The sequence below is a fragment of the Mirounga angustirostris genome, unplaced genomic scaffold (assembly GCF_029215605.1).
Source record: "Mirounga angustirostris isolate CCGP_5_RB_7025 unplaced genomic scaffold, mMirAng1.0.hap1 SCAF_13, whole genome shotgun sequence".
In the NCBI taxonomy this organism is placed as follows: domain Eukaryota; kingdom Metazoa; phylum Chordata; class Mammalia; order Carnivora; family Phocidae; genus Mirounga; species Mirounga angustirostris.
Window position 1 is genome coordinate 30,344,641 of NW_026991721.1, and position 20,717 is coordinate 30,365,357.

Genomic DNA, 20,717 nt, shown 5'->3' on the forward strand with positions numbered 1-20,717 from the left:
ATTTGTTTTAGTTTATATGACAAACTAGTAAAACAGCCAGAATTCAACAAATGAAAGTAAAAAGATAAATATTGATTGCTATATATACATATTTATGTTTAATACAATTACCTTATAAAATAGGTATTAACATCCTCAGTTTTCAGATGAGAAAACTGTTTCAGAGATTAAGTAAATTTTCTAAGGCTACACTGCTACTTAGCGTCAGAGCCAGGATTTATACACAGATCTGTCAGATTCCAAAACCTGTGCTCCTTAAAAATAATAATACTAACAACAAGATTGTTTTTATAAAATGGATATGTGCTTATTATAAACAGTCACATTGTGCTATGTTAACACAGAATGAATAAACACCCAAATTCCTCCACCTAGAATTTAACATCATTAACAAAGAATATCTTTCATATAACACTAAGATGAGTAAAGAGATCAGCAAAAATTTTTTTACAAAAAGGACACATCAGAAGATGTATCTTATTTTTTGTTGTTGTTGTTTAAAGATTTATTTTAGAGAGAGAGAAAGTAGGGGAGGGGCAGAGGGAGAGAGAGAATTCCCAAGCAGACTCCATGCAGAGTACAGAGCCCAATGTGGGGCTGATCTCAGAACCTTGAGATCATGACCTGAGCCAAAACCAAGAGTCAGCTGCCCAATGGACTGCACCATCCAGGCACCCTTGATGTATCTTATTTTTAAATAAAAACAGAACATTTAATTTTACTTGGATCAGAAATTAGAGTGAAGAACTGCTGAATCTAGGTTGTTGTTTTTTTAACTACAAAAAAAACCCTTAATTACAGTTATGAGATGTAGAAAAAGGTTGGATTTTTTTTTAAGATTTTGTTTATTTGGAAAAGTGGGGGGGAGCACAAGCAGAGAGAGGGATGGGGAAGAGAGAGAAACAGACTCTCCACTGAGCATGGAGCCTGATCCCAGGACCCTGAGATCATGACCTGAGCCAAAGGCAGATGCTTAACCGACTGAGCCACCCAGGCACCCTTGAGGTTGGAATGTTTTTAAAAGAAACTATGTTTCAAATTTTGACAGTATTGACTCCTTGCTCTAAAAATAAAGAAATTGGTGCACTTATACTTCCCTATATCTTGACCTCTTAACCTCATAATTTTGGTGTGTTCTGTTAATTTTACATTTTCAAGACTTAAGCTTGTATTCTGTTCTGTAGCCATAACCATGGTTGTTTACTCTTAGATCTGTATTTACAAAGATACAAGTAAGCTCATCCAAGCTTATCACAGTATCCTTCACCAACTTCTCCCTTACTGATTTTTTTTTTGTTTTCCATATCTTGTTTTCCTTTATTTCATCATCAAACAGTACCCCTTCTCCAAGAATAGCTCATGTGAGCCATATTCCTAGAGAATGCCTGCTGCCTTTGATTTTAGTTCCCAACAGGTTTTAAGATGCTGTTTCTAGGAAGTTTTGAGGCTTATCGAATCTGTAGCTGAATGTCTTTCATCAGTTTTGGAAAATTCTCAGCCATTCTCTCTTCAAATGACTTCTACTCCTTTTTATGTCTTCCTCTTTTCTCCTTTTGGGATTCCAATTACACATGAATTAAACCTTTATTGTAACTCCTGCACCATTTACATTTTTTGTGTTTTCTATCTTTTGTCTCTCCATGAATTATTCTGGATATTTCCTTCTGAAATATCTTTCAGTTCATGATTTATCTTTAGCTGGGTATAATCTGCTCTTTAATTAATCCACTGAATTCTTAAGTTTGAGAACTACATCTTTCAGTTGTATATTTTCAGTTTTTATTTCCTTGAGCATATTTATAGCATTTGTCTGCATACCCCATGAATATTTTTATATTATCTGTATTTTTCTCCTTCTTTTAAAAATCATGCTTTGTTGGGGCACCTGGGTGGCTCAGTCGGTTAAGCCTTCGGCTCAGGTCATGATCCCAGGATCCTGGGATCGAGCTCCATGTTGGGCTCTCTGCTAAGCAGGAGCCTGCTTCTCCCTCTCTCTGCCACTCTCCCTGCTTATACATTCTCTCTCTTTCACTGTCAAATAATAAATAAAATCTTTAAAAAAATCATGCCTTGTCTCTTCATAACTGTTATTTTCTGGTTCAGTAATGGACACTAAATATGAAAAATTATAAAAATGATTTGTGTGCAAGAATTTTTTTTTTTTTTGCTTTGGTCAAGCTTAGGGACTAGGATCAATTTAATCCAATTTCAAGGACTAAAATGATTTGAAACTGAGTTTTAGTTCTTTCAAGATCCAATTGGATTCGAGTTCACCTGTACACCCCACAAGATTGTCAAAAGTTCTGTTCTCTTTCTCAGCTGCCTCTTCTGGATTTGGCAACTGGCAGTTACAAATTCTGGGTTAAACTCTTTGGGTTTCCGTCTTCTCCCAGATATTTTTCACTGCCTTATTAGCTTTCTAATGTTTTCAAATAGGCATCTTATTTAAAAACAAAAACAAAAACATTTTTTTCTAGATTTTCTAATTGTTCCTAGTGGGATGGCTGGTCTAAGTATTGTCTGCCATTACCAAAGCTGAAGTCCTGATTAGTATATACTTTAATTTGATGTCAATTTAAACATCCAAGAAGACTCCAATCTCTGTTGCTTCCACTGTTTGTTATCTTGGCAAGATACCCAACTCTCATCTGCTCCACAGATGATCATGGAGTGATTCATAGTAGTGCCTTCAGACTACCTACACCATGAGAACAAACCACATGAGACATGGTCTGACTTGATGAGACAGAAGAAGAGAATCTAGTGAAGGAATCAGAGTGTGAGAGAAATAAAGCCATAGAAGGAGTGATTTTGGAGAATGCAATGGAAAACAGGTTTTTATGGAAGCATAGATCAATACTGTCAAACACTGCAGAGACAAAGTAAGTCAAGAGGGAGATTAGGATATTGGGTCTGGTAATTAAGAGGTCACCATTGTGCTTACTTCAGCAGCACCTACACTAAAATTCAAATGATACAAACGAGATTACCATGACTCCTGTGCAAGGATGACATGCAAATTTGTGGAATGTTCCATAAAAAAAATTGAAGCCACCAGTAATCATTAAGAGAACAGTTTCTATAGACAGTTATGGATAGGATAAATGAAAGACAGGTGAGGAGTTGGAGGTAGTGTAGACTTTAAGAAGGCAAGTAATAAAAGAAAACAGAATGATGGGTGTGGTAAAGAAAACAGAGTCAAGGAGAGATTTTAGTCCTTGTTTGCCTTTTTTATTTTTAAGATTTTATTTATTTATTTGATAGAGAGAGCACAAGCAGGGGGAGCGGCAGGCAGAGGGAGAGGGAGAAACAGGCTTCCCATTGAGCAGCAAGCCCTACACGGGGGCTTCATCCCGGGACACCCAAGTCTTTGTTTGCTTTTAGCCCAGGGCACTCTTGAGTATGTTTGTAGATTGAAGGAAAGATACTAGCAGAAAACAGATTAAAGACTGGAGGGGCAAGTGAAATTAACTGAACTAAGTCCCAGAGAAAATAGAATAGGAGCAAGGTTAATCTCTCCACTGAGATGTAGGAGTACAAAATAGAGATAAAGGACAAGATTTATAAATGCCAAAATGAGGATAAGGAGGTGGGAATTACATGAATTCAGTTCTGTAGCATCTGCTTCTACGGTGCTGTAAAAAAGGTCATCAGCTCATTCTAAGTGTAAAAAGTTCCCTTACCTTTCACTAGTTATTTTCCCTTTAACATCTGCAACACAAATATTTAGTCCTTCTCATTGGCTTTAAAGTGCAGAAGTAAGAAACTTTTTTTTTTTTTTTAAGATTTTATTTATTTATTCATGACAGACAGAGAGAGAGAGAGGCAGAGGGAGAAGCAGGCTCCCAAGGAGCAGGGAGCCCGATGCAGGACTTGATCCCAGGACCCTGAGATCATGACCTGAGCCGTAGGCAGACGCTTAACCATCTGAGCCACCCAGGCGCCCAGTAAGAAACTTTTTTTATATTCCTATAGCAATGTTCTCTTATTTCACCAAGTACTCATTTCCTTCCCCTCCCCACCCCCCAAAATGCATTTTGAAGAATCTTAATATAAGGACCACATAGGTTGGCTACTTACTGGAATGGAAGTGTAGGAAGACAAATACTTTCTCCAACCTAAATGAAAATCAAATAACTTTAGCAACTGGTTCTTTTTTTCCCATTTTGTTTTCTTATAAATGGAGACTCAACAAAAGCAATGATTGTGTTTTATATAACTTGTCAATGTATTGCAAACACTGGGGGTATTAAATAAATAATAAATGGGGTAAAGTTTCCAAATAGTGAAGCTGACTATAACCTAGTCACAACTGCTGCTAGCAATGCAGAGGCTGAGCTTAAAATTACCAAGAATAAAGCATACATATCCTTAATCATGATGTTCAGAAATGTTACATTTTGGTAATTACAACTTTCAGTTAACTCATAAATATTTGTTGAGTATTTTCTATTTGCTTCATAGCAACCTGATGAGAAAGTACCAATACTAATCTCATCTTAAAGTGAAATAAATGAGGATTCAAGAGATTAAGAGCATGCTCAAGTTTGTATATTCAACTAATATATGCAGACCTGGAATTCAAACTTGTTTTTCTGAGTCCAAAGCCAATAGCGTAATTTACAATGCTATACAGCCTCCTCCTCAATTTAGCACCTATAAGAGTTGGATAACATTTTTCCTTGAGAAAGAATAAGGAATCATACTATTTAATAGTTTAACAATGCAAATTTGTACCCTGTGCAAGGCAGACAAGTATATTGTCCAAAGCATAAGGATGGAGTTTAACGGACAGAAGCAATTATTCAAGAATGAGAAATGGAGTATGTTCTATCGTTGGACTTCACCTTTGTATTTTAGTGCCTGGGTAATGATATATTTAATAGGGTATGAGCTAATGATAGAAAACTTGTTCAGTATTTAAGGTAAAGAAGAATTGCTTAAGGAAATGTGACATTACCAACGAGGCAAACTTCTGTTTTGCATATCAGAGCATTAAATTTTTTCTTCATTTTATTGTCCAACAATTTTGGTGGACTATATAAGAAAAAAGTGAGGTGGCCAGAAAGTCTGTGAAGAATTTTAAGGTCCATCTAAATAACAGGCATTACGAACTATCACCATTGCATCTTAAATAATTAATTCCATTGAAATTTTTAATGGTTTGGGAAATTTATGCTACAACCAGACTTATAAAAAATAATTTATATTTAAACTTTCTCTTAGTATTTCTGCAGTTCATGCTGTGTGTTACCAAACATTAGTTGGAAATAGTAGCTATAAACAGATGAAATTTGAGAAAATAATATAAAAATAGTTATGCTTGTTATACAATCCAGCCTCTTTAGAATATGATGCTGATTTTTTACAAACCATGCTTCATTCAACATCGAGCATATGGCATTGTGGTTCTGAGACAAATATATCTCTGATCAAGATTTCTATCACTAAGGAGTGCCTGGGTGGCTCAGTCGTTAAGCGCGTCTGCCTTCGGCTCAGGTCATGATCCCAGGGTCCTGGGATCGAGCCCCACATCGGGCTCCCCGCTCAGCAGAAAGCCTGCTTCTCCCTCTCCCACTCCCCTTGTGTTCCTGCTCTAGCATTGTCTCTCTCTGTCAAATAAATAAATAAAATCTTAAAAAAAAAAAAGATTTCTATCACTAAATTTATATTTATTAGGCACTTCACAAAATTCCCTTTTATTCTTTATTACTTAGCCCTTTCTATTATAGAATGTTGCTTACACACAATTAATCTATTAGATTAATACAGCAATCACAAAAACTCAATAGAAAAGTAGCTTAATTAAAATAATTACACAATTTTGACCATAAGCAATTTTAGTTAATTCTTATCCATTACAAATATTCTAACAGGTAGGGCTTAGTTTGTGAGAGTACATGCTAATATCGCCTCATATTTCTTTTCCTACAGTAAATTTGAAACATAATGCCACCTCAGCTGGCATAAGAAATTCATATATCAATGTGAACAGAGAAAGGGAAAGAGAGTTTAAATACAAGAAGAACAAATCAAAAGCTTCTATTTTTAATGTTATCCTTTTACTATATAAGTAAAGCAAGTATGTTTAGGCCAGGGTCCCACTGAGGGGAGCTGTCTTGTCATCTGTTAAACTAAATATTCTATAAACATGTGCAAATGGCCCTAAATAAATCTAAAATACTGTTTTAAAAAATTAAATAAAAAGAATATCCAATAAAGGATTAATACCCCAAATATATAAAGAAGTTACATAATTCCACACCAAAACAAACAAATAATCCAATTAGGAAATGGGCAGAGAACCTGAATACACCCTTTTCCAAAGAAGATATACAGATGGCCAACAGACACATGAAAAAATCCTCAACATCATCAATCATTAGGGAAATGGAAATCAAAATCACAACGAGATACTACCTTACACCTGTCAGAATGTCTAGTATCAAAAAGACCAGGAATAACAAGTGTTGGCTAGGATGTGGAGAAAAGGAAACCCTCATGCACTATTGGTGGGAATGTAAATTGGTCTAAAAACAGTATGGAGTTTCCTCAAAAAATTAAAATAGAAATGTCACACAACTCAGTAACTCTACCACTGTATATTTACCCCCTCAAAATGAAAACACTAACTCAAAAAGATATATGCATCCCTATGTTTATTGCAGCATTATTTACAGTAGCTAAGTTATGGAAGCAACTCAAGTGTCCATCAAGAGATGAATGGCTAAAGGAGATGTGGTATATGCATACAATGGAATATTACTCAGCCATAAGAATAAAATCTCACCACTTGTCACAATATGGCTGGAACTAGAGGTATTATGCTAAGTGAAATAAGTCAGACAAAGACAAATAACACATAATTTCACTTTTATGTAGGATCTAAAAAACAAAACAAAAAAACCAAACAACAACCAAGAACAAAACAAAACAAAATCCAATCAAAAAACAAAATCATAAATACAGAGAACAAACTGAGTGATTTCCAGAGGGTAGGGGATTAACAGGATGGGTGAGTTAGGTAAAAGGGATTAAGAGGTACAGGCTACAGTTATAAAATAAGTAAGTCACAGGAATAAAAAGTACGGTGTAGGGAATATAGTCCATAATATTATAATAGTTTTGTAAGGTGACAGGTAGTAGCTACACTTATTATGGTGAGCATAGCGTAATGTACAGAATTGTGGAATCACTATATTGCAAACCTGAAACTAATATAACATTGTATGTTAACTGTACTTCAATTTAAAAAGTTAAAAAATGTCAATCACCTTAAATTGATTAAATTTATTCATGTAATGGATAATATAGTATAAAATAAAACTATTAAAAAGGAGAGAAGTGAGAAGTGTTTTTGATTTCTTCCTAGTCAGCTTCTAAAAAAAAAAAGTTTACTTATATAAGTAATCTCTACACCGAACGTGGGGCTTGAACTCATGACCCCAAGATCAAGAACTGCATGCCCTTCCAGCTGAGCCAGCCAGAACCTCCCCCCCACAGCTTTTAATACGTTCTATGTAATTAATATATACATATATATTTTTTAACGAAGTAAAAGTGCGGATACAATTTTTTTATTTGTTGTACATTTTGAATGTTCCATTAACTATTTCATATTTTGGGATGCCTGGGTGGCTCAGTCTGTTAAGTGTCTGACATCAGCTCAGGTCATGATCCCAGCGTTCTGGGATTGAGTCTTGGCAACAGGCTCCTTGCTCAGCAGGGAGCCTGCTTCTCCCTCTGCCTGCCCACTCTCCCCTGCTCGTGTGCACTTGCTCTCTCTATGACAAATAAAATCTTAAAAAAAAAGAACTCTCATATTTTTTGAATGAGAGACTTGAAATGAAATTAAAATTGTTTTAGAAATCTGCAGTGTAGACTCATCATTATTTCTACTTACTTAAAAACAAAAATCAGAAAAAAGAATTTTATAAACCTTTGAAGATATGTAATACTCTGCAAAGACTAAAGAAAATATGATTTTCAAATGCTTGCAAGTGACTTTTAAGATATACAAAAAACCTACTTAAGCATACTGTATTCTCTTATAAACTATTGGTTGCAACATAATAAATAATACAATATAAATGACTTTAAGCACAAATCACATACCATGTATTACATGAAATAGAAAAGAGATATAGATACAATTCATGTATCCCAAAAGACCCGAGAAACTCCAAAGATTATACAGTAATATACAATATTTAAAACAAAATGAATATAAAATAGAGATATCAACTAAAAACTGTTGCAGTTATTTAATTTTATTTCTTTTTTTTTTTAAAGATTTTATTTATTTATTTGAGAGAGAGAGAATGAGAGACAGAGAGCATGAGAGGGAGGAGGGTCAGAGGGAGAAGCAGACTCCCTGCCGAGCAGGGAGCCCAATGCGGGACTCGATCCGGGGACTCTAGGATCACGACCTGAGCCGAAGGCAGTCGTTTAACCAACTGAGCCACCCAGGCGCCCCTTAATTTTATTTCTTAATAAGCAATGAACTAAAACCTCTTAAGAACTGATGTACTACACAATGGTATTGATGCTATATTAAAATGGCTGGTAGAAAGCAGTCGATAAGAAATTCAGAAATGGGGGTGCCTGGGTGGCTCAGTAGTTGAGCGTCTGCCTTCAGCTCAGGTCATGATCCCAGGATCATGGGATCGAGCCCTACATGGGGCTCCCCGCTCCGTGGGAAGCCTGCTTTTCCCTCTCCCACTCCCCCTGCTTGTGTTCCCTTTCCCACTGTGTCTCTCTCTGTCGAATAAATAAATAAAATCTTAAAAAAAAAAAAAAAAGAAATTCAGAAATGTAAAACAATTGCTTGTTTTATATTCATTATATTTTATTGGAAAAGAAATACACACTCATTTTAATAATCAGTGTTTATTTCTGTATGTATTGTTCGGATTTCACAAAAACATTTTCCAGCATTAACCATTTAAAACTCATTCATGTAAAAACCAAGAAGCAGGCAAGAATGATTGTGGTAAACAGCCTAATTACAGAAAATAATTCCTATATTTTTACATTACAACATTTTAAACATTTTTTTTTTTGAAAATTTTATTTATTTATTTGACAGACAGAGACACAGCGAGAGAGGGAATACAAGCAGGGGGAGTGGGAGAGGGAGAAGCAGGCTTCCCGTTGAGCAGGGAGTCCGATGCGGGGCTGATCCCAGGACCCTAGGATCATGACCTGAGCCGAAGGCAGACGCCTAACGACTGAGCCACCCAGGCGCCCCTTATATTACAACATTTTAAAACGATTTTGTGTTTATTTAAGAAAGGATTTTTTTCATGCATAGTCAAGATTTTTTTCTATCAAGGTATTAGATTCCCAGGGCTGCTGTAACAAATTACCACACATTGGGTGGCTTTCAACAACAGAAATGTATTCTGTCATGGTTCTGGAGTCTGAAGGTCTGAAATCAAGGTGTCAGCAAAGTTGTTGGCTCCTACTTAAAACTGAGGGAGAATCTCTTCCATGCTTCTCTCCTAGCTTTTAATGGTTGCCAGCAATCCCTGGTGTCCCCTGGCTTGTATGATGTATCATTCTAATGTCTACTTTTATCTTCATGTGCCATTCTTCCCTGCATCTCTGTTTCTCTTCTCTTCTTCTTTTTTAAAGATTTTATTTATTTATTTGAGATAGAGAGAAAGAGAGAGAGCATGAGAGGGAGGAAGGCCAGGGAGAAGCAGACTCCCTGCTGAGCGGGGAGCCCAACGCAAGGCCCGATTCTGGGACTCCAGGATCATGTTCTGAGCCGAAGGCAGATGCTTAGCTGACTGAGCCACCCAGGCGGCCCTCTCTTCTCTTCTTATAAGGTCACCACACATATTGGATTAAGGGCCTGCTTTGCTCCGGTATGACTTCAGCTGAACTACCTACATCTGTAGTGATCATATGTCCTTCTGAGAAGGACATGAATTTTTTTGGGGGAAATACTATTCAACCTGGTGCAGTCACTTTCCATTTAACATTAAAGAAAAAACCCCCATACTATACAGGATCCAAAAATGACAGATGAAATAGGTAAATCATTGTTGAATATAACAGTGTGATCTCTTATTTTCTAACCAGATACTTGGATGGGAACGTACCTTTGGGAATCTTTCTCATTCACAATTATGACTTATATGCAAGAGAAACAAATATTTTTTCAGGAAAGATTCAGAGGAACAAGGTAGGTACATTCATTTTTTTCTAATTTGAGGACACTGCTCCCTACAATATTTTCTAATTCTGCACAATTAGAAATTAATTCCACTGCATAATTGCCCAGATTTGAATAAAACCTATAAAGTGGCAAACAAGCTTGAGCACTTAAATATTACAGAGGTAGATAAAGTAAATCTACAGTGAATTCGAGTATTTCATTCTTATCCTTTGCCAATACTTATGTTGATATTTTATTCACTTGTACTCACCAATTCAGCATCTGTCAACATGATTGAGAAGATGAATTTTTCCTATATTTGAATAGTTTACTAAGCATATTAATAGTATAAATATGATTTTAGGGATAATCACTTAAGAAAGCCATCATTTATATGTACCTTTTATCAACATGCCAATGTACCCTTTGACTAATTATATCTCTTATTCATCCTTCAAGTCATAATTCAAGCATCACAAGGTCAGACCCGTTTTCCTTCAGTAAGTGAAATCCCTACTAGATGTTCTTGCAGTACCCAGTATTGCTTCTTTGTAGCTTTTACCACTGCGTTAATTTTTTATTAATTTTTGTGATTATTTAACTACCATTACTCTTCTCCACTAGACTTAAACTCCATAGGACAAGTACTGTAAGGTATGTGTATTTTATTCACCTTTGTTTCTCTGCCTAGTTAGTACTTGCTGAATAACTGAAAAAATTAGAAATGCATATTTACATATAAAAAGTTGGTATGTGAATCATGAATCAATCTCAATATGTTAAAGAATCCTTTACCAAGCGAATGTCTCCTAAATAAACATTTTACTATTATAGTTACTTTTGGATAGGTAAAAACATTAGGGGCACAATCATTTTAATATCTTTTTCATATACTTTTCTATTTCAAATAGATTTGGTTGAATTATTTTGAATAGCTCAATTAAAAAATGCAGGATTCAAATGATGACAGATTTTATTATGCATCAAAGGCATTCTGGGATATTATTAAAATAAACATAATTTACTTATTAAATATAAGTTTCATGAAACATTCTCTATGATAGCTATTAGAGCAATTCTACATTTTTACTTTGCAATGTGATAAAATGGCATATATCATATTATAAAATCTCTTTGAAACAATGAACACTATAATTTCAAAAGTGACATTTAACAGTATGATGCATTTTAAAAATACTTGAAAATTTAAAATTTGCATAATACTTATATTTAAGAAGACTATAGTACTACTAAATTATTCCCAAATAGAAATTAAAATTTCTTCCATGATCATTAATTATTTGATCCACAGAAAGCTGTTGCAAATTTGAATATCTAAATTCAGATTTTAGAGCATGCAGATACAATTATAATCTCTCTCTTTTGACAGCTTGAGCTTACATATTTAGATAAATACACATAGTACTCTTCTTCTTTTTAAAAGATTTCCTGATTAGAGAAAGGACTGCATTTCAGAAGTTAAATATAATGCTCAGATAAACACATTTTTCCCAGTTTTGAGATGCTGCTGCTCCTTGAACTTTCTGTGTCATGCTAATATTTCTGACATTTTCTTTCTGAGGAAAAAAATGGTAAATACCCTCAATTTCCACACATATATAGTACATCTCTTTAGATAGATATATCTCATACTTTCTTATATTAAATTGATCAAGTAATATCACATGAAAAAAAAAGACAAACTGTGAAAGGAAAACTTGAAGGATCAAATGATGAAAACTTTCTTTCTCATAATTTGATGGCTGCTCTAAGCTTGGCTGAGCGTGCTCTGGGGTTATCCTGTACATCCTGATCTTCTGGAGTAAGTACTTTTTTGTGTATCAGTTCCCACATTAAAGGGGCCCTGCCTATAGAGCCTCCTTCCTTGTTTTCATGACCTGAACCCAGTTGCGATCCTTGTTTCACTTTCTGTCTAGCACTTAGGTTAAACCTTTCTGTCATGCTTATCCCAAGCAGGAATCGTTTGACAATGCGATCCTCTAATGAATGGAAGGAGAGGGTAACAAGGCGGCCACCAGGTCTCAGAAACTTCTGAGCTGTCTTCAGTCCTGTGTAAAGTTCATTGAGTTCATTGTTCACAAATATTCGAAAAGCTTGGAAAGTCTTGGTAGCAATATGGGTAGATCGTTGTAGCAAGTCTTTCCGTGCAAAAACAGCAGATGGAGGAAATGCACCTACGAATAGATTTTGTAAAAACAGGAAAAGAGGACAGGAAAAATTAATATTTTCTACCGTAATTTACTGCGCTGTGTGTGTATATATTTAAGGAACTACGTTTCATTAGAAAATTGTGGCATTTCATTCATTCTTCCATTTTATTTCCAAGCATCCAATCAAGATTTAAACTATTGTGTCAGAAACAGCTTTCATAACTCGTAACAGTAACTGGAGTCAAACAAGTAGAGAAAGAGGCAGACAAATATTAGTGATTAAAAAACTTCCCAACTTGGGTGAAAAATATTAAGTCACTGATACAAGAAGCTCAGTGAACTACAAATAGAATAAAGAAGAGAAAACTGCATTTAGGTGCATCATAATCAAACTACGACAAGCTAAAGATAATCAGAAAAATCTTGACTATAATAAAGAAATACATAAAGGAGAACAAAAATATGATTAACAGTTATTTTCTCATGAGGACAATGGAAGCTATACAATACTGGAATAACATTCAAATTGTTGAGGGAAAAAATCTGTCTTCCAAGAAGGCTATCTAAAACTATTCTTCAGAATTAAAGGTTCAAAGACATTTTCAAATAAATAAAAAATGAGAGAATTCATTGCTAATATGTCTGCATTCAAGGAATGCTAAAGGAAACACTTCATGCTGAAATAAAATGACACCAGATGATAACTTGCATATACAGAAAAAGAGATTATAGATACATCTATGAGATATCCATATATCTTTCTACATATGGGTTCTCTTAATTTCTTCAAAAGACAGGACTCTTTAAGTGAAATTATAACAATATTTTTTACATTTATATACATTATAATATAGGTATTGATTTGTGCAAAGGATTAGAGTGGGTAAATGGAGCTATATTTTTGCAAGATTCATATGTTGTACTGGAAGTTAAAGTTGCATATTGTGGTCCCTAGAGCAATCAATAAAAGTAATGCAAAGAAATAAAGCTAATAAACTCAGAGAATAAAAATAGTACACAAAAAATATTGCTTAACATAAAAGACAGCAGAACAGAACAAGAAAACAGAAATTAGACAAAGAGAAGACAAATAGTAAAATGGCAGACAATAAAATCAAATATATCAATAATTACATTAAATATAAATGTATTAAATACCCCAATATAAATGAGATTATCTGACTGAAGAATAGCAGGACCTAACTATACATTGTCTACAGAAATGTATAGAAATGTACTTTAAATATAAAAATGCAAATAAAAGTAAAAGTAAGTAAAAGGCTGTGAAAAGATATGCCATAAAGACAGAAGCATAAAAAAGAGAGATCGTATTAATATTAGAAAAAACAAACCTTTAAAAAGGGAGAACTCCTAGACCCAAAGAGAAACATTTCTTATTGAGAAAAAGATCAATACAGCAGGAAAATACAACTGTAAATGCAAATGCACCAAATAACATAATTATCAAAATTTGGACATCTCCGAAAAAGACACACATTTATAAAAGCAACTGATTTTTGACCAAGTTGTTAAGTTAGTTCAATGGAGAAAGAACAGATTTTCAATGAAAGTTGATTATCATAAAAGAAGATGAACTTCAACTCTTACTGCACACTGTACACAAAAATTAATATAAAATGGATCACAGACGTAAGAGTAAACACTAAACCTAAAATATATATCTGACAAAACTCTTATCCAGAATATGTAAGGAAATCTCACAACTTAATAAGAAGCCAAACCACCTATGTTCAAAAATTTGAACAAACACTTTACAAAAGATATATAATCAATAAACATATGTAAAGATGTTCATCATCATTAGTCATAAAAATGCCAGTTAAAACCACAATGAAATATCACTACACATCCACTAGAACTGCTAAATCCTAGAAAGAAGCAAACTACTGAAACTGACCCAGGAAGAAATAGATAATCTGAATAGAACTATTACAAGTGAAAGGATTAAATCAGTAATCAAAAGCAACCCACAAAGAAAAGTCCAGGCCCAGACGGCCTCACTGCTGAATTCTGCCAAACATTCTAATAATTAAAAACATTACTTCACAAATGCTTCCAAAAAATTGAAGAAAAGAGAACACTTCTCAAATTGCTTTATGAGCCCAGTATTACTATGAAACTAAAACCAAAGGCATCACAAGAAAATTACAGATCAATATCTCTTATGAATCTAAACATTAAAATACTCAACAAAATACTAGCAAACTGAATTTAGCAGCATATTAAAAGGATTATATGCCATGACCAAGTGGGATGGTCATGGTTCAACAAATGAAAATTGATCAATCTAATATGTCACATTGACAGAATGAAGGAAAAAACCCCACATGATTATGTCAAATGATGCAGAAAAAGCATTTGAAAAAATTCAACACCCTTTCATGATAAAAATACTCAAGAACTAGGAATAGAAGGAAAGTACCTCAGCATAATGAAGCCCATATATGAGAACCCAAAGCTAATATTATACTTAATGATGAAAGACTAAAAGCTTCTCCTTGAAGATCATGAACAAAACAAGAATACCCATCTTCACCACTTCTATTCAACGCAGTACTAAAAGTTCTAGTCAGAGCAATCAGACAAGAAAAAGAACTAAAAGGCATCAAAACTGGAAAGGAAGTAAAATTATCTCTCTTTACAGAGGACAGGATCTTATATGTAGAAAACACTAAAGATTACATATACACAAACCCTATGAGAACTAACAAATGGATTCAGCAAAGCTGTACTATATGAAATTAACATGCAAAAATCAGCTGTGTTTCTATCCTTAATAATTAACAATCCAAAAAAAAATCAAAAAAATTCCATTCACAGTGGCATCAAAAGGAATCAGATATTTAGGAATAAAGTTAACAAAAGAAAGGTAAACCTTATGTTATGGAAGCTACAAATATTAAAAAAAAATTGTTTAAGATGGCAATACTCCTCCAAATTAGTTTAAGATTCAATGCAATCTCTATCAGATCCCAGCTGACTTTTTTAATACAAATTGACATGCTAATTCTAAAATTCATATGGAATTGTAAGAGACCCAGAACAGCCAAAATGATCTGGGGAGGGGGGCACGGGGGGGGTGAAGGGAAGAGAATGAAGAAGGAGGACTCACACTTAGGGATTTCAAAACTTCCTAAAAAGCAATTGTAATTGAGACAGTGTGGTGCTGGTACAACAATGGACATAGAGATCAATGGAATATAATTGAAAGCTCAGAAATAAGCCCTATGAGCAACAGATTTTTGACAAGAATGTCAAAGTCATGCAATACGGAAAGAATGGTTAATTGAACAAATAATGTTAGGACTACTAGATAGATAGTCATATACTAAAAAATGGAGTTGGACCATTAAATCACATAGAAAAATTAACTCAAAATGGATCAAAGACATAAATGTAAGAGCAAAAACTATAAAATTCTTAGAATTTTGTCTTAGAAAGAAAACACAGGGATAAACATTAATGACTTTGAATTTGGCAAAAAAAATTCTTAGATAGGACACCCAAATCACAAGCAACAAAAGAAAATTGTACATCATCAAAATTAATTTTGTTACTCAAAAGACACCATCAAGAAAGCGAAAAGACAACCGAAAGAATGGAGAAAAAATTGCAAATCATGTATCTGGTAAGGGATTAATGTATCTACAATATGTCAAAGAAGAAAATTACAAAATGATGCATGTATGATACTATTTACATTTTAAAATATGCACATCAAAAGAGACAAGCTCCATTTAGTTTTCAAGAATAGGATAAACAAAAAATGTTGATTTTTAAATAAATCAATAATTTTCCTTAAACTTACTCCATTGTCATACAAATATATTAAAGTATAATGTTCAATGAACTTATAAAGGAATTTTCTATTTAATTTTTTTACTTGATTACTCATGTCTTAAAATTTTTGTTCCTAGAGAATATTATCCCATAGAAATGTAATCCTTGTGGTCCAGATTCTCTATGGATGAAGATCGGGAAGTATGGCTGCAATCCTGGCACTTAAGTCTCATTGGCATGCTTCTTACAGCAAAGTAAATTATACAAGGCTGGTGCCTTAGTTCACATTTTAGTAACCTGTAGGTCCAGTAGTACATTAAGACACACTTGATTAATCTTCTGGGAAACAATCAGAGAAAGAAAGAAATAATACCATACTCGTACCAGGGAGCTGAGAACCTGGCTGTCTAAAGTTAACCAAATCCATGGTATGGGTTCACTCTTTCATCCACAAAAACTACTCTGTTGAAAGGCTAGTTTAGACGTTAGGGAATTTATCTTCTAACAAGCAGGTCTCTCAGAAACAAAATATCAAAGTCAAAGCTGAAGAGGGAGGTCAACTTTTTTTCTATTTGTTATTCAATCGCTCCATGTTCCACAGAAAGAGTTTTGGTCACTGGGAAATGTATTTTAAAATATTCTAAAATCTGAACAAATATACAACTCTTCATGTTTTAGAGCTTGGATTTAGAGGATGCTTCAGGAAGGGTGTATTCCTAAAGACTTGCATAATTTAAACCTTGTATAATTCAACACTAATTTTCTCAAAAAAAATATATTATAAAATAAATTTCAATTTACATGTATTTTGATGTAAAATAGGACATAAACATCCATGGAACACAAGAAGCATCAAATAATGTAGCATGTTTCTGCTTTAATGCTTTAAAATTTTGTTTCATAACATTATCTCTAATATTTTAGATATTAAATGGATGGCTCAACATGGTAATTGCTTAGCATTCTTGACATTTTATCACATTTCAGAGATATACATTTGAGGATGTGGTTATTAACAGCACTGAATTAGCCATACCTGACTTTATGTTAAACAATTTGATGAAATAACAGAAAAGCAGAGAGTTTAATAATATTTGCTTGATATTGTCAATGAATATATTTTCAAAAAATAATGAAAATATCTTCATGAAGTCCCAAAAGTTCATTTTTGCTTTTGCTTCACTAGCATTTGGAGATATATCTTGAAAGAGGTTGCTGTAGCCGATGTTGAAGAGATTACTGCCTATGTTCTCCTCTTGATGGATTCCTGTCTCACATTGAGGTCTTTCATCCATTTTGAGTTTATCTTTGTGTATGGTGTTAGAGAATGGTCGAGTTTCATTCTTCTGTATATAGCTGTCCAATTTTCCCAGCACCATTTATTGAAGAGACTGTCTTTTTTCCATTGTATATTTTTTCCTGTTTTGTCAAAGATTATTTGACCATAGAGTTGAGGGTCCATATCTGGGCTCTCTATTCTGTTCCATTGGTCTATAGGTCTGTTTTTGTGCCAGTACCATGCTGTCTTGGTGATCACAGCTTTGTAATAAAGCTTGAAATCAGGCAACGTGATGCCCTCAGCTTTGTTTTTCTTTTCCAACATTTCCTTGGCTATCTGGGGTCTTTTGGGGACCTCATCAAGATAAAAAGCTTCTGCACTGCAAAGGAAACAGTCAACAAAACAAAGAGGCAACCCACAGAATGGGAGAAGATACTTACAAATGACACTACAGACAAAGCGCTGATTTCCAAGATCTATAAAGAACTTCTCAAGCTCAACACCCAAAAAACAAATAATCAAGTCAAAAAAATGGGGAGAAGACATGAACAGACACTTCTCAAAAGAAGACATACAAATGGCTAACAGACACATGAAAAAATGTTCATCATCATTAGCCATCAGGGAAATTCAAATAAAAACCACACTGAGATACCACCTTATACCAGTTAGAATGGCAAAAATTTAAAGGCAAGAAACAACCAATTTTGGAGAGGCTGTGGAGAAAGGGGAACCCTCTTACACTGTTGGTGGGAATGCAAGTTGGTACAGCCACTTTGGAAAACAGTGTGGAGGTTCCTCAAAAAATTAAAAATAGAGCTACCTTATGACCCAGCAATTGCACTCCTGGGTATTTACCCCAAAGACACAGATGTAGTGAAAAGAAGGGCCATATGCACCTCAATGTTCATAGCAGCAATGTCTGCAATAGCCAAACTGTGGAAAAGAGCAGAGACGCCCTTCAACAGAGGAATGGATAAAGAAGATGTGGTCCATATATACAAAGGAATATTACTCAGCCATCAGAAAGGATAAATACCCAACTTTTACATCAACACATTGGATGGGACTGGAGGAGATTACGCTAAGTGAAATAAATCAAGCAGAGAAAGTCAAATATCATAGGGTTTCACTTATTTGTGGAACATAAGGAACAGCATGGAGGACATTAGGAGAAGGAAGGGAAAAATGAAGGGGGGGAAATCGGAGTGGGAGATGAACCATGAAAGACTACAGACTCCGAGAAACAAACTGAGGTTTTTAGAGGGGAAGGGGGTGGGGGGAAGTGGTAGCCCAGTGATGGGTATTAAGGAGGGCATGTACTTCATGGAGCACTGGGTGTTATATGAAAACAATGACTCATGGATCACTACATTAAAAACTAATGATGTGGGGAGCCTGGGTGGCTCAGTCGTGAAGTGTCTGCCTTTGGCTCAGGTCATGATCCCAGGGTCCTGGGATCGAGTCCCACTTCAGGCTCCCTGCTCGGCAGGAAGCCTGCTTCTCCCTCTCCCACTCCCCCTGCTTGTGTTCCTGCTCTCGCTATCTCTCTCTCTGTCAAATAAATAAATAAAATCTTAAAAAAAAACCAAAAACTATGTATTGTATGGTGACTAACATAACATAATAAAATTAAATTAAATTTTAAAAATAATGAAAATAGAAAATGTTAAAATAACAAAATAATATCTGAAATCACCATATAAATTCTAATATAAATAATAGCACTGGTTCATTTGACATAACAAAGTATGGTAGGCATTTCTCTTTACCAGCTAAAATGGCACCTTCCTGTGGCAGAACTATAGTTTATAATTCATTCAGCCAGCTAGCTGTGAAACTGTGAGATTCCTGACTAGTTCTTTTAATTGAAGGGATCTGTTTTTATTTCAAAGTATTTCACATAAAGTGAGATTTATTCATATTTTATATTATGCAACTTCATGTTTATATAATTAATATTCACTTTAAATATATCCACACTGAATATGAATTTGCAGCTGAAAAATTAACACCACTGTGATCAGACAATTTTTTCTTATAAGGTCTAAGTAGGCCTTGCCAATGTCATATAATGGAAAAGGAAATAAGAGCTTCCATTTTATTTAGGAATGGTCTTAAAGATAATAGGATAACTCCAAATCATGAAAAGCTTTTCTTCTGGGGCTTTTTAAAATTTTTGTTTAGGGAATCCTAATCTGAACTATGTGCAATGGGTTTCCTGGGTAGGATTTCCAGGTATGGTCCTATCAACTCTGCAAGTCACATCTTCATGGACCAGAAGACGATAAAGGACTGTGATGGGCAATATGTTTTGTGGAGCTTTTTGGTGCTGCTCTGGGGACCAAAAGTACACATACTGCCTTATTTTAGATAAGTTCAATTTCCAGGGATACCCTTCCTTTATAAACTTGCACTTCTGTTTCTGTAATTTATAGGAAGAAAGATTGACAATACAGATTTTACAAAATGAAATTAAAAAGAAAAAAAAAGAATTTAAACAGCATATGGTAATGGAAATTAAAATAGTAAAAACAAAACATCAACTGGCAATGGTACAGATAGACAAAAAGACAAGAAAAGACAATCCTACTATCCAGGATTAAGCAAGGTGGTTTTTTTTAAATTTTGTTTTATTATGTTATGTTAGTCACCATACAGTAACATCATTAGTTTTTGATGTAGTGTTCCATGATTCATTGTTTGCGTATAACACCCAGTGCTCCATGCAATATGGGTATTAATACCCATCATCGGGGTATTAAGGAAGCAAGGTGTTTTTGTCTGAATTAGAAACTTTAAAGACAATCAGTAAATGTCATGTGCCTGTAAGATAGCAAAAATGGGTTTGCTTGTGTAAGTCACTGGTCAGAGAGCAAGGAACAGAGTTCTCCTAGGTAAGTAGAGACCATGTGGGAATATCTGCTAGACTCTAAATTAGGCCAAAGGAAGAAAAATATTAATGAGACCTGGTCCTTGCCCTTGAGGAGCTTACTGTTTTGCAACCCTTCTCTCTTCTTCCACTTCTTTATCATATCCTATATTCTGTTATCAGAGACAGAAACTGGTCCTCTCTGTTATTCTATTTCCTGATTTTAGTCACAGATCTTGTATGGCTAATTCATTTGATTAAGGCATAGTAGGTAAGACAGAAAATACAGATTCATTTGATTTGGTGCTTAGAGAAAAATCTCCTTTTTGTGTTTTCTAGTCTACCAATGGACTAGGCCAAGGTATATGAGTTCTAAGTGGGAAGAGGTGTGCACTTGTCACACTCTATTGCAATTACTAGTTTACTTGT

General features: G+C 34.5%; 1 protein-coding gene and 1 non-coding gene across 5 annotated transcripts in view; one reads left to right on the forward strand and one right to left on the reverse strand.

Annotated features, from left to right (window-relative positions):
* Positions 1-2,936: 2,936 nt before the first annotated feature.
* Positions 2,937-3,043, forward strand: LOC123858092 (U6 spliceosomal RNA). Its single transcript, XR_006794050.1, has one exon. It is a non-coding gene; the product is annotated as a U6 spliceosomal RNA (small nuclear RNA).
* Positions 3,044-6,856: 3,813 nt separating this feature from the next.
* The window catches only part of METTL15 (methyltransferase 15, mitochondrial 12S rRNA N4-cytidine), a 195,938-nt gene continuing 182,077 nt past the window's right edge, over positions 6,857-20,717 (reverse strand). For all 4 annotated transcript variants that reach the window (XM_045893987.3, XM_064576725.1, XM_064576726.1 and 1 more), the window contains one exon: positions 6,857-12,360. In XM_045893987.3, coding sequence (XP_045749943.1) covers positions 11,915-12,360 — 446 coding nt within the window. In that variant the 3' untranslated portion in view covers positions 6,857-11,914. The remainder of the gene's footprint in view (positions 12,361-20,717) is intronic.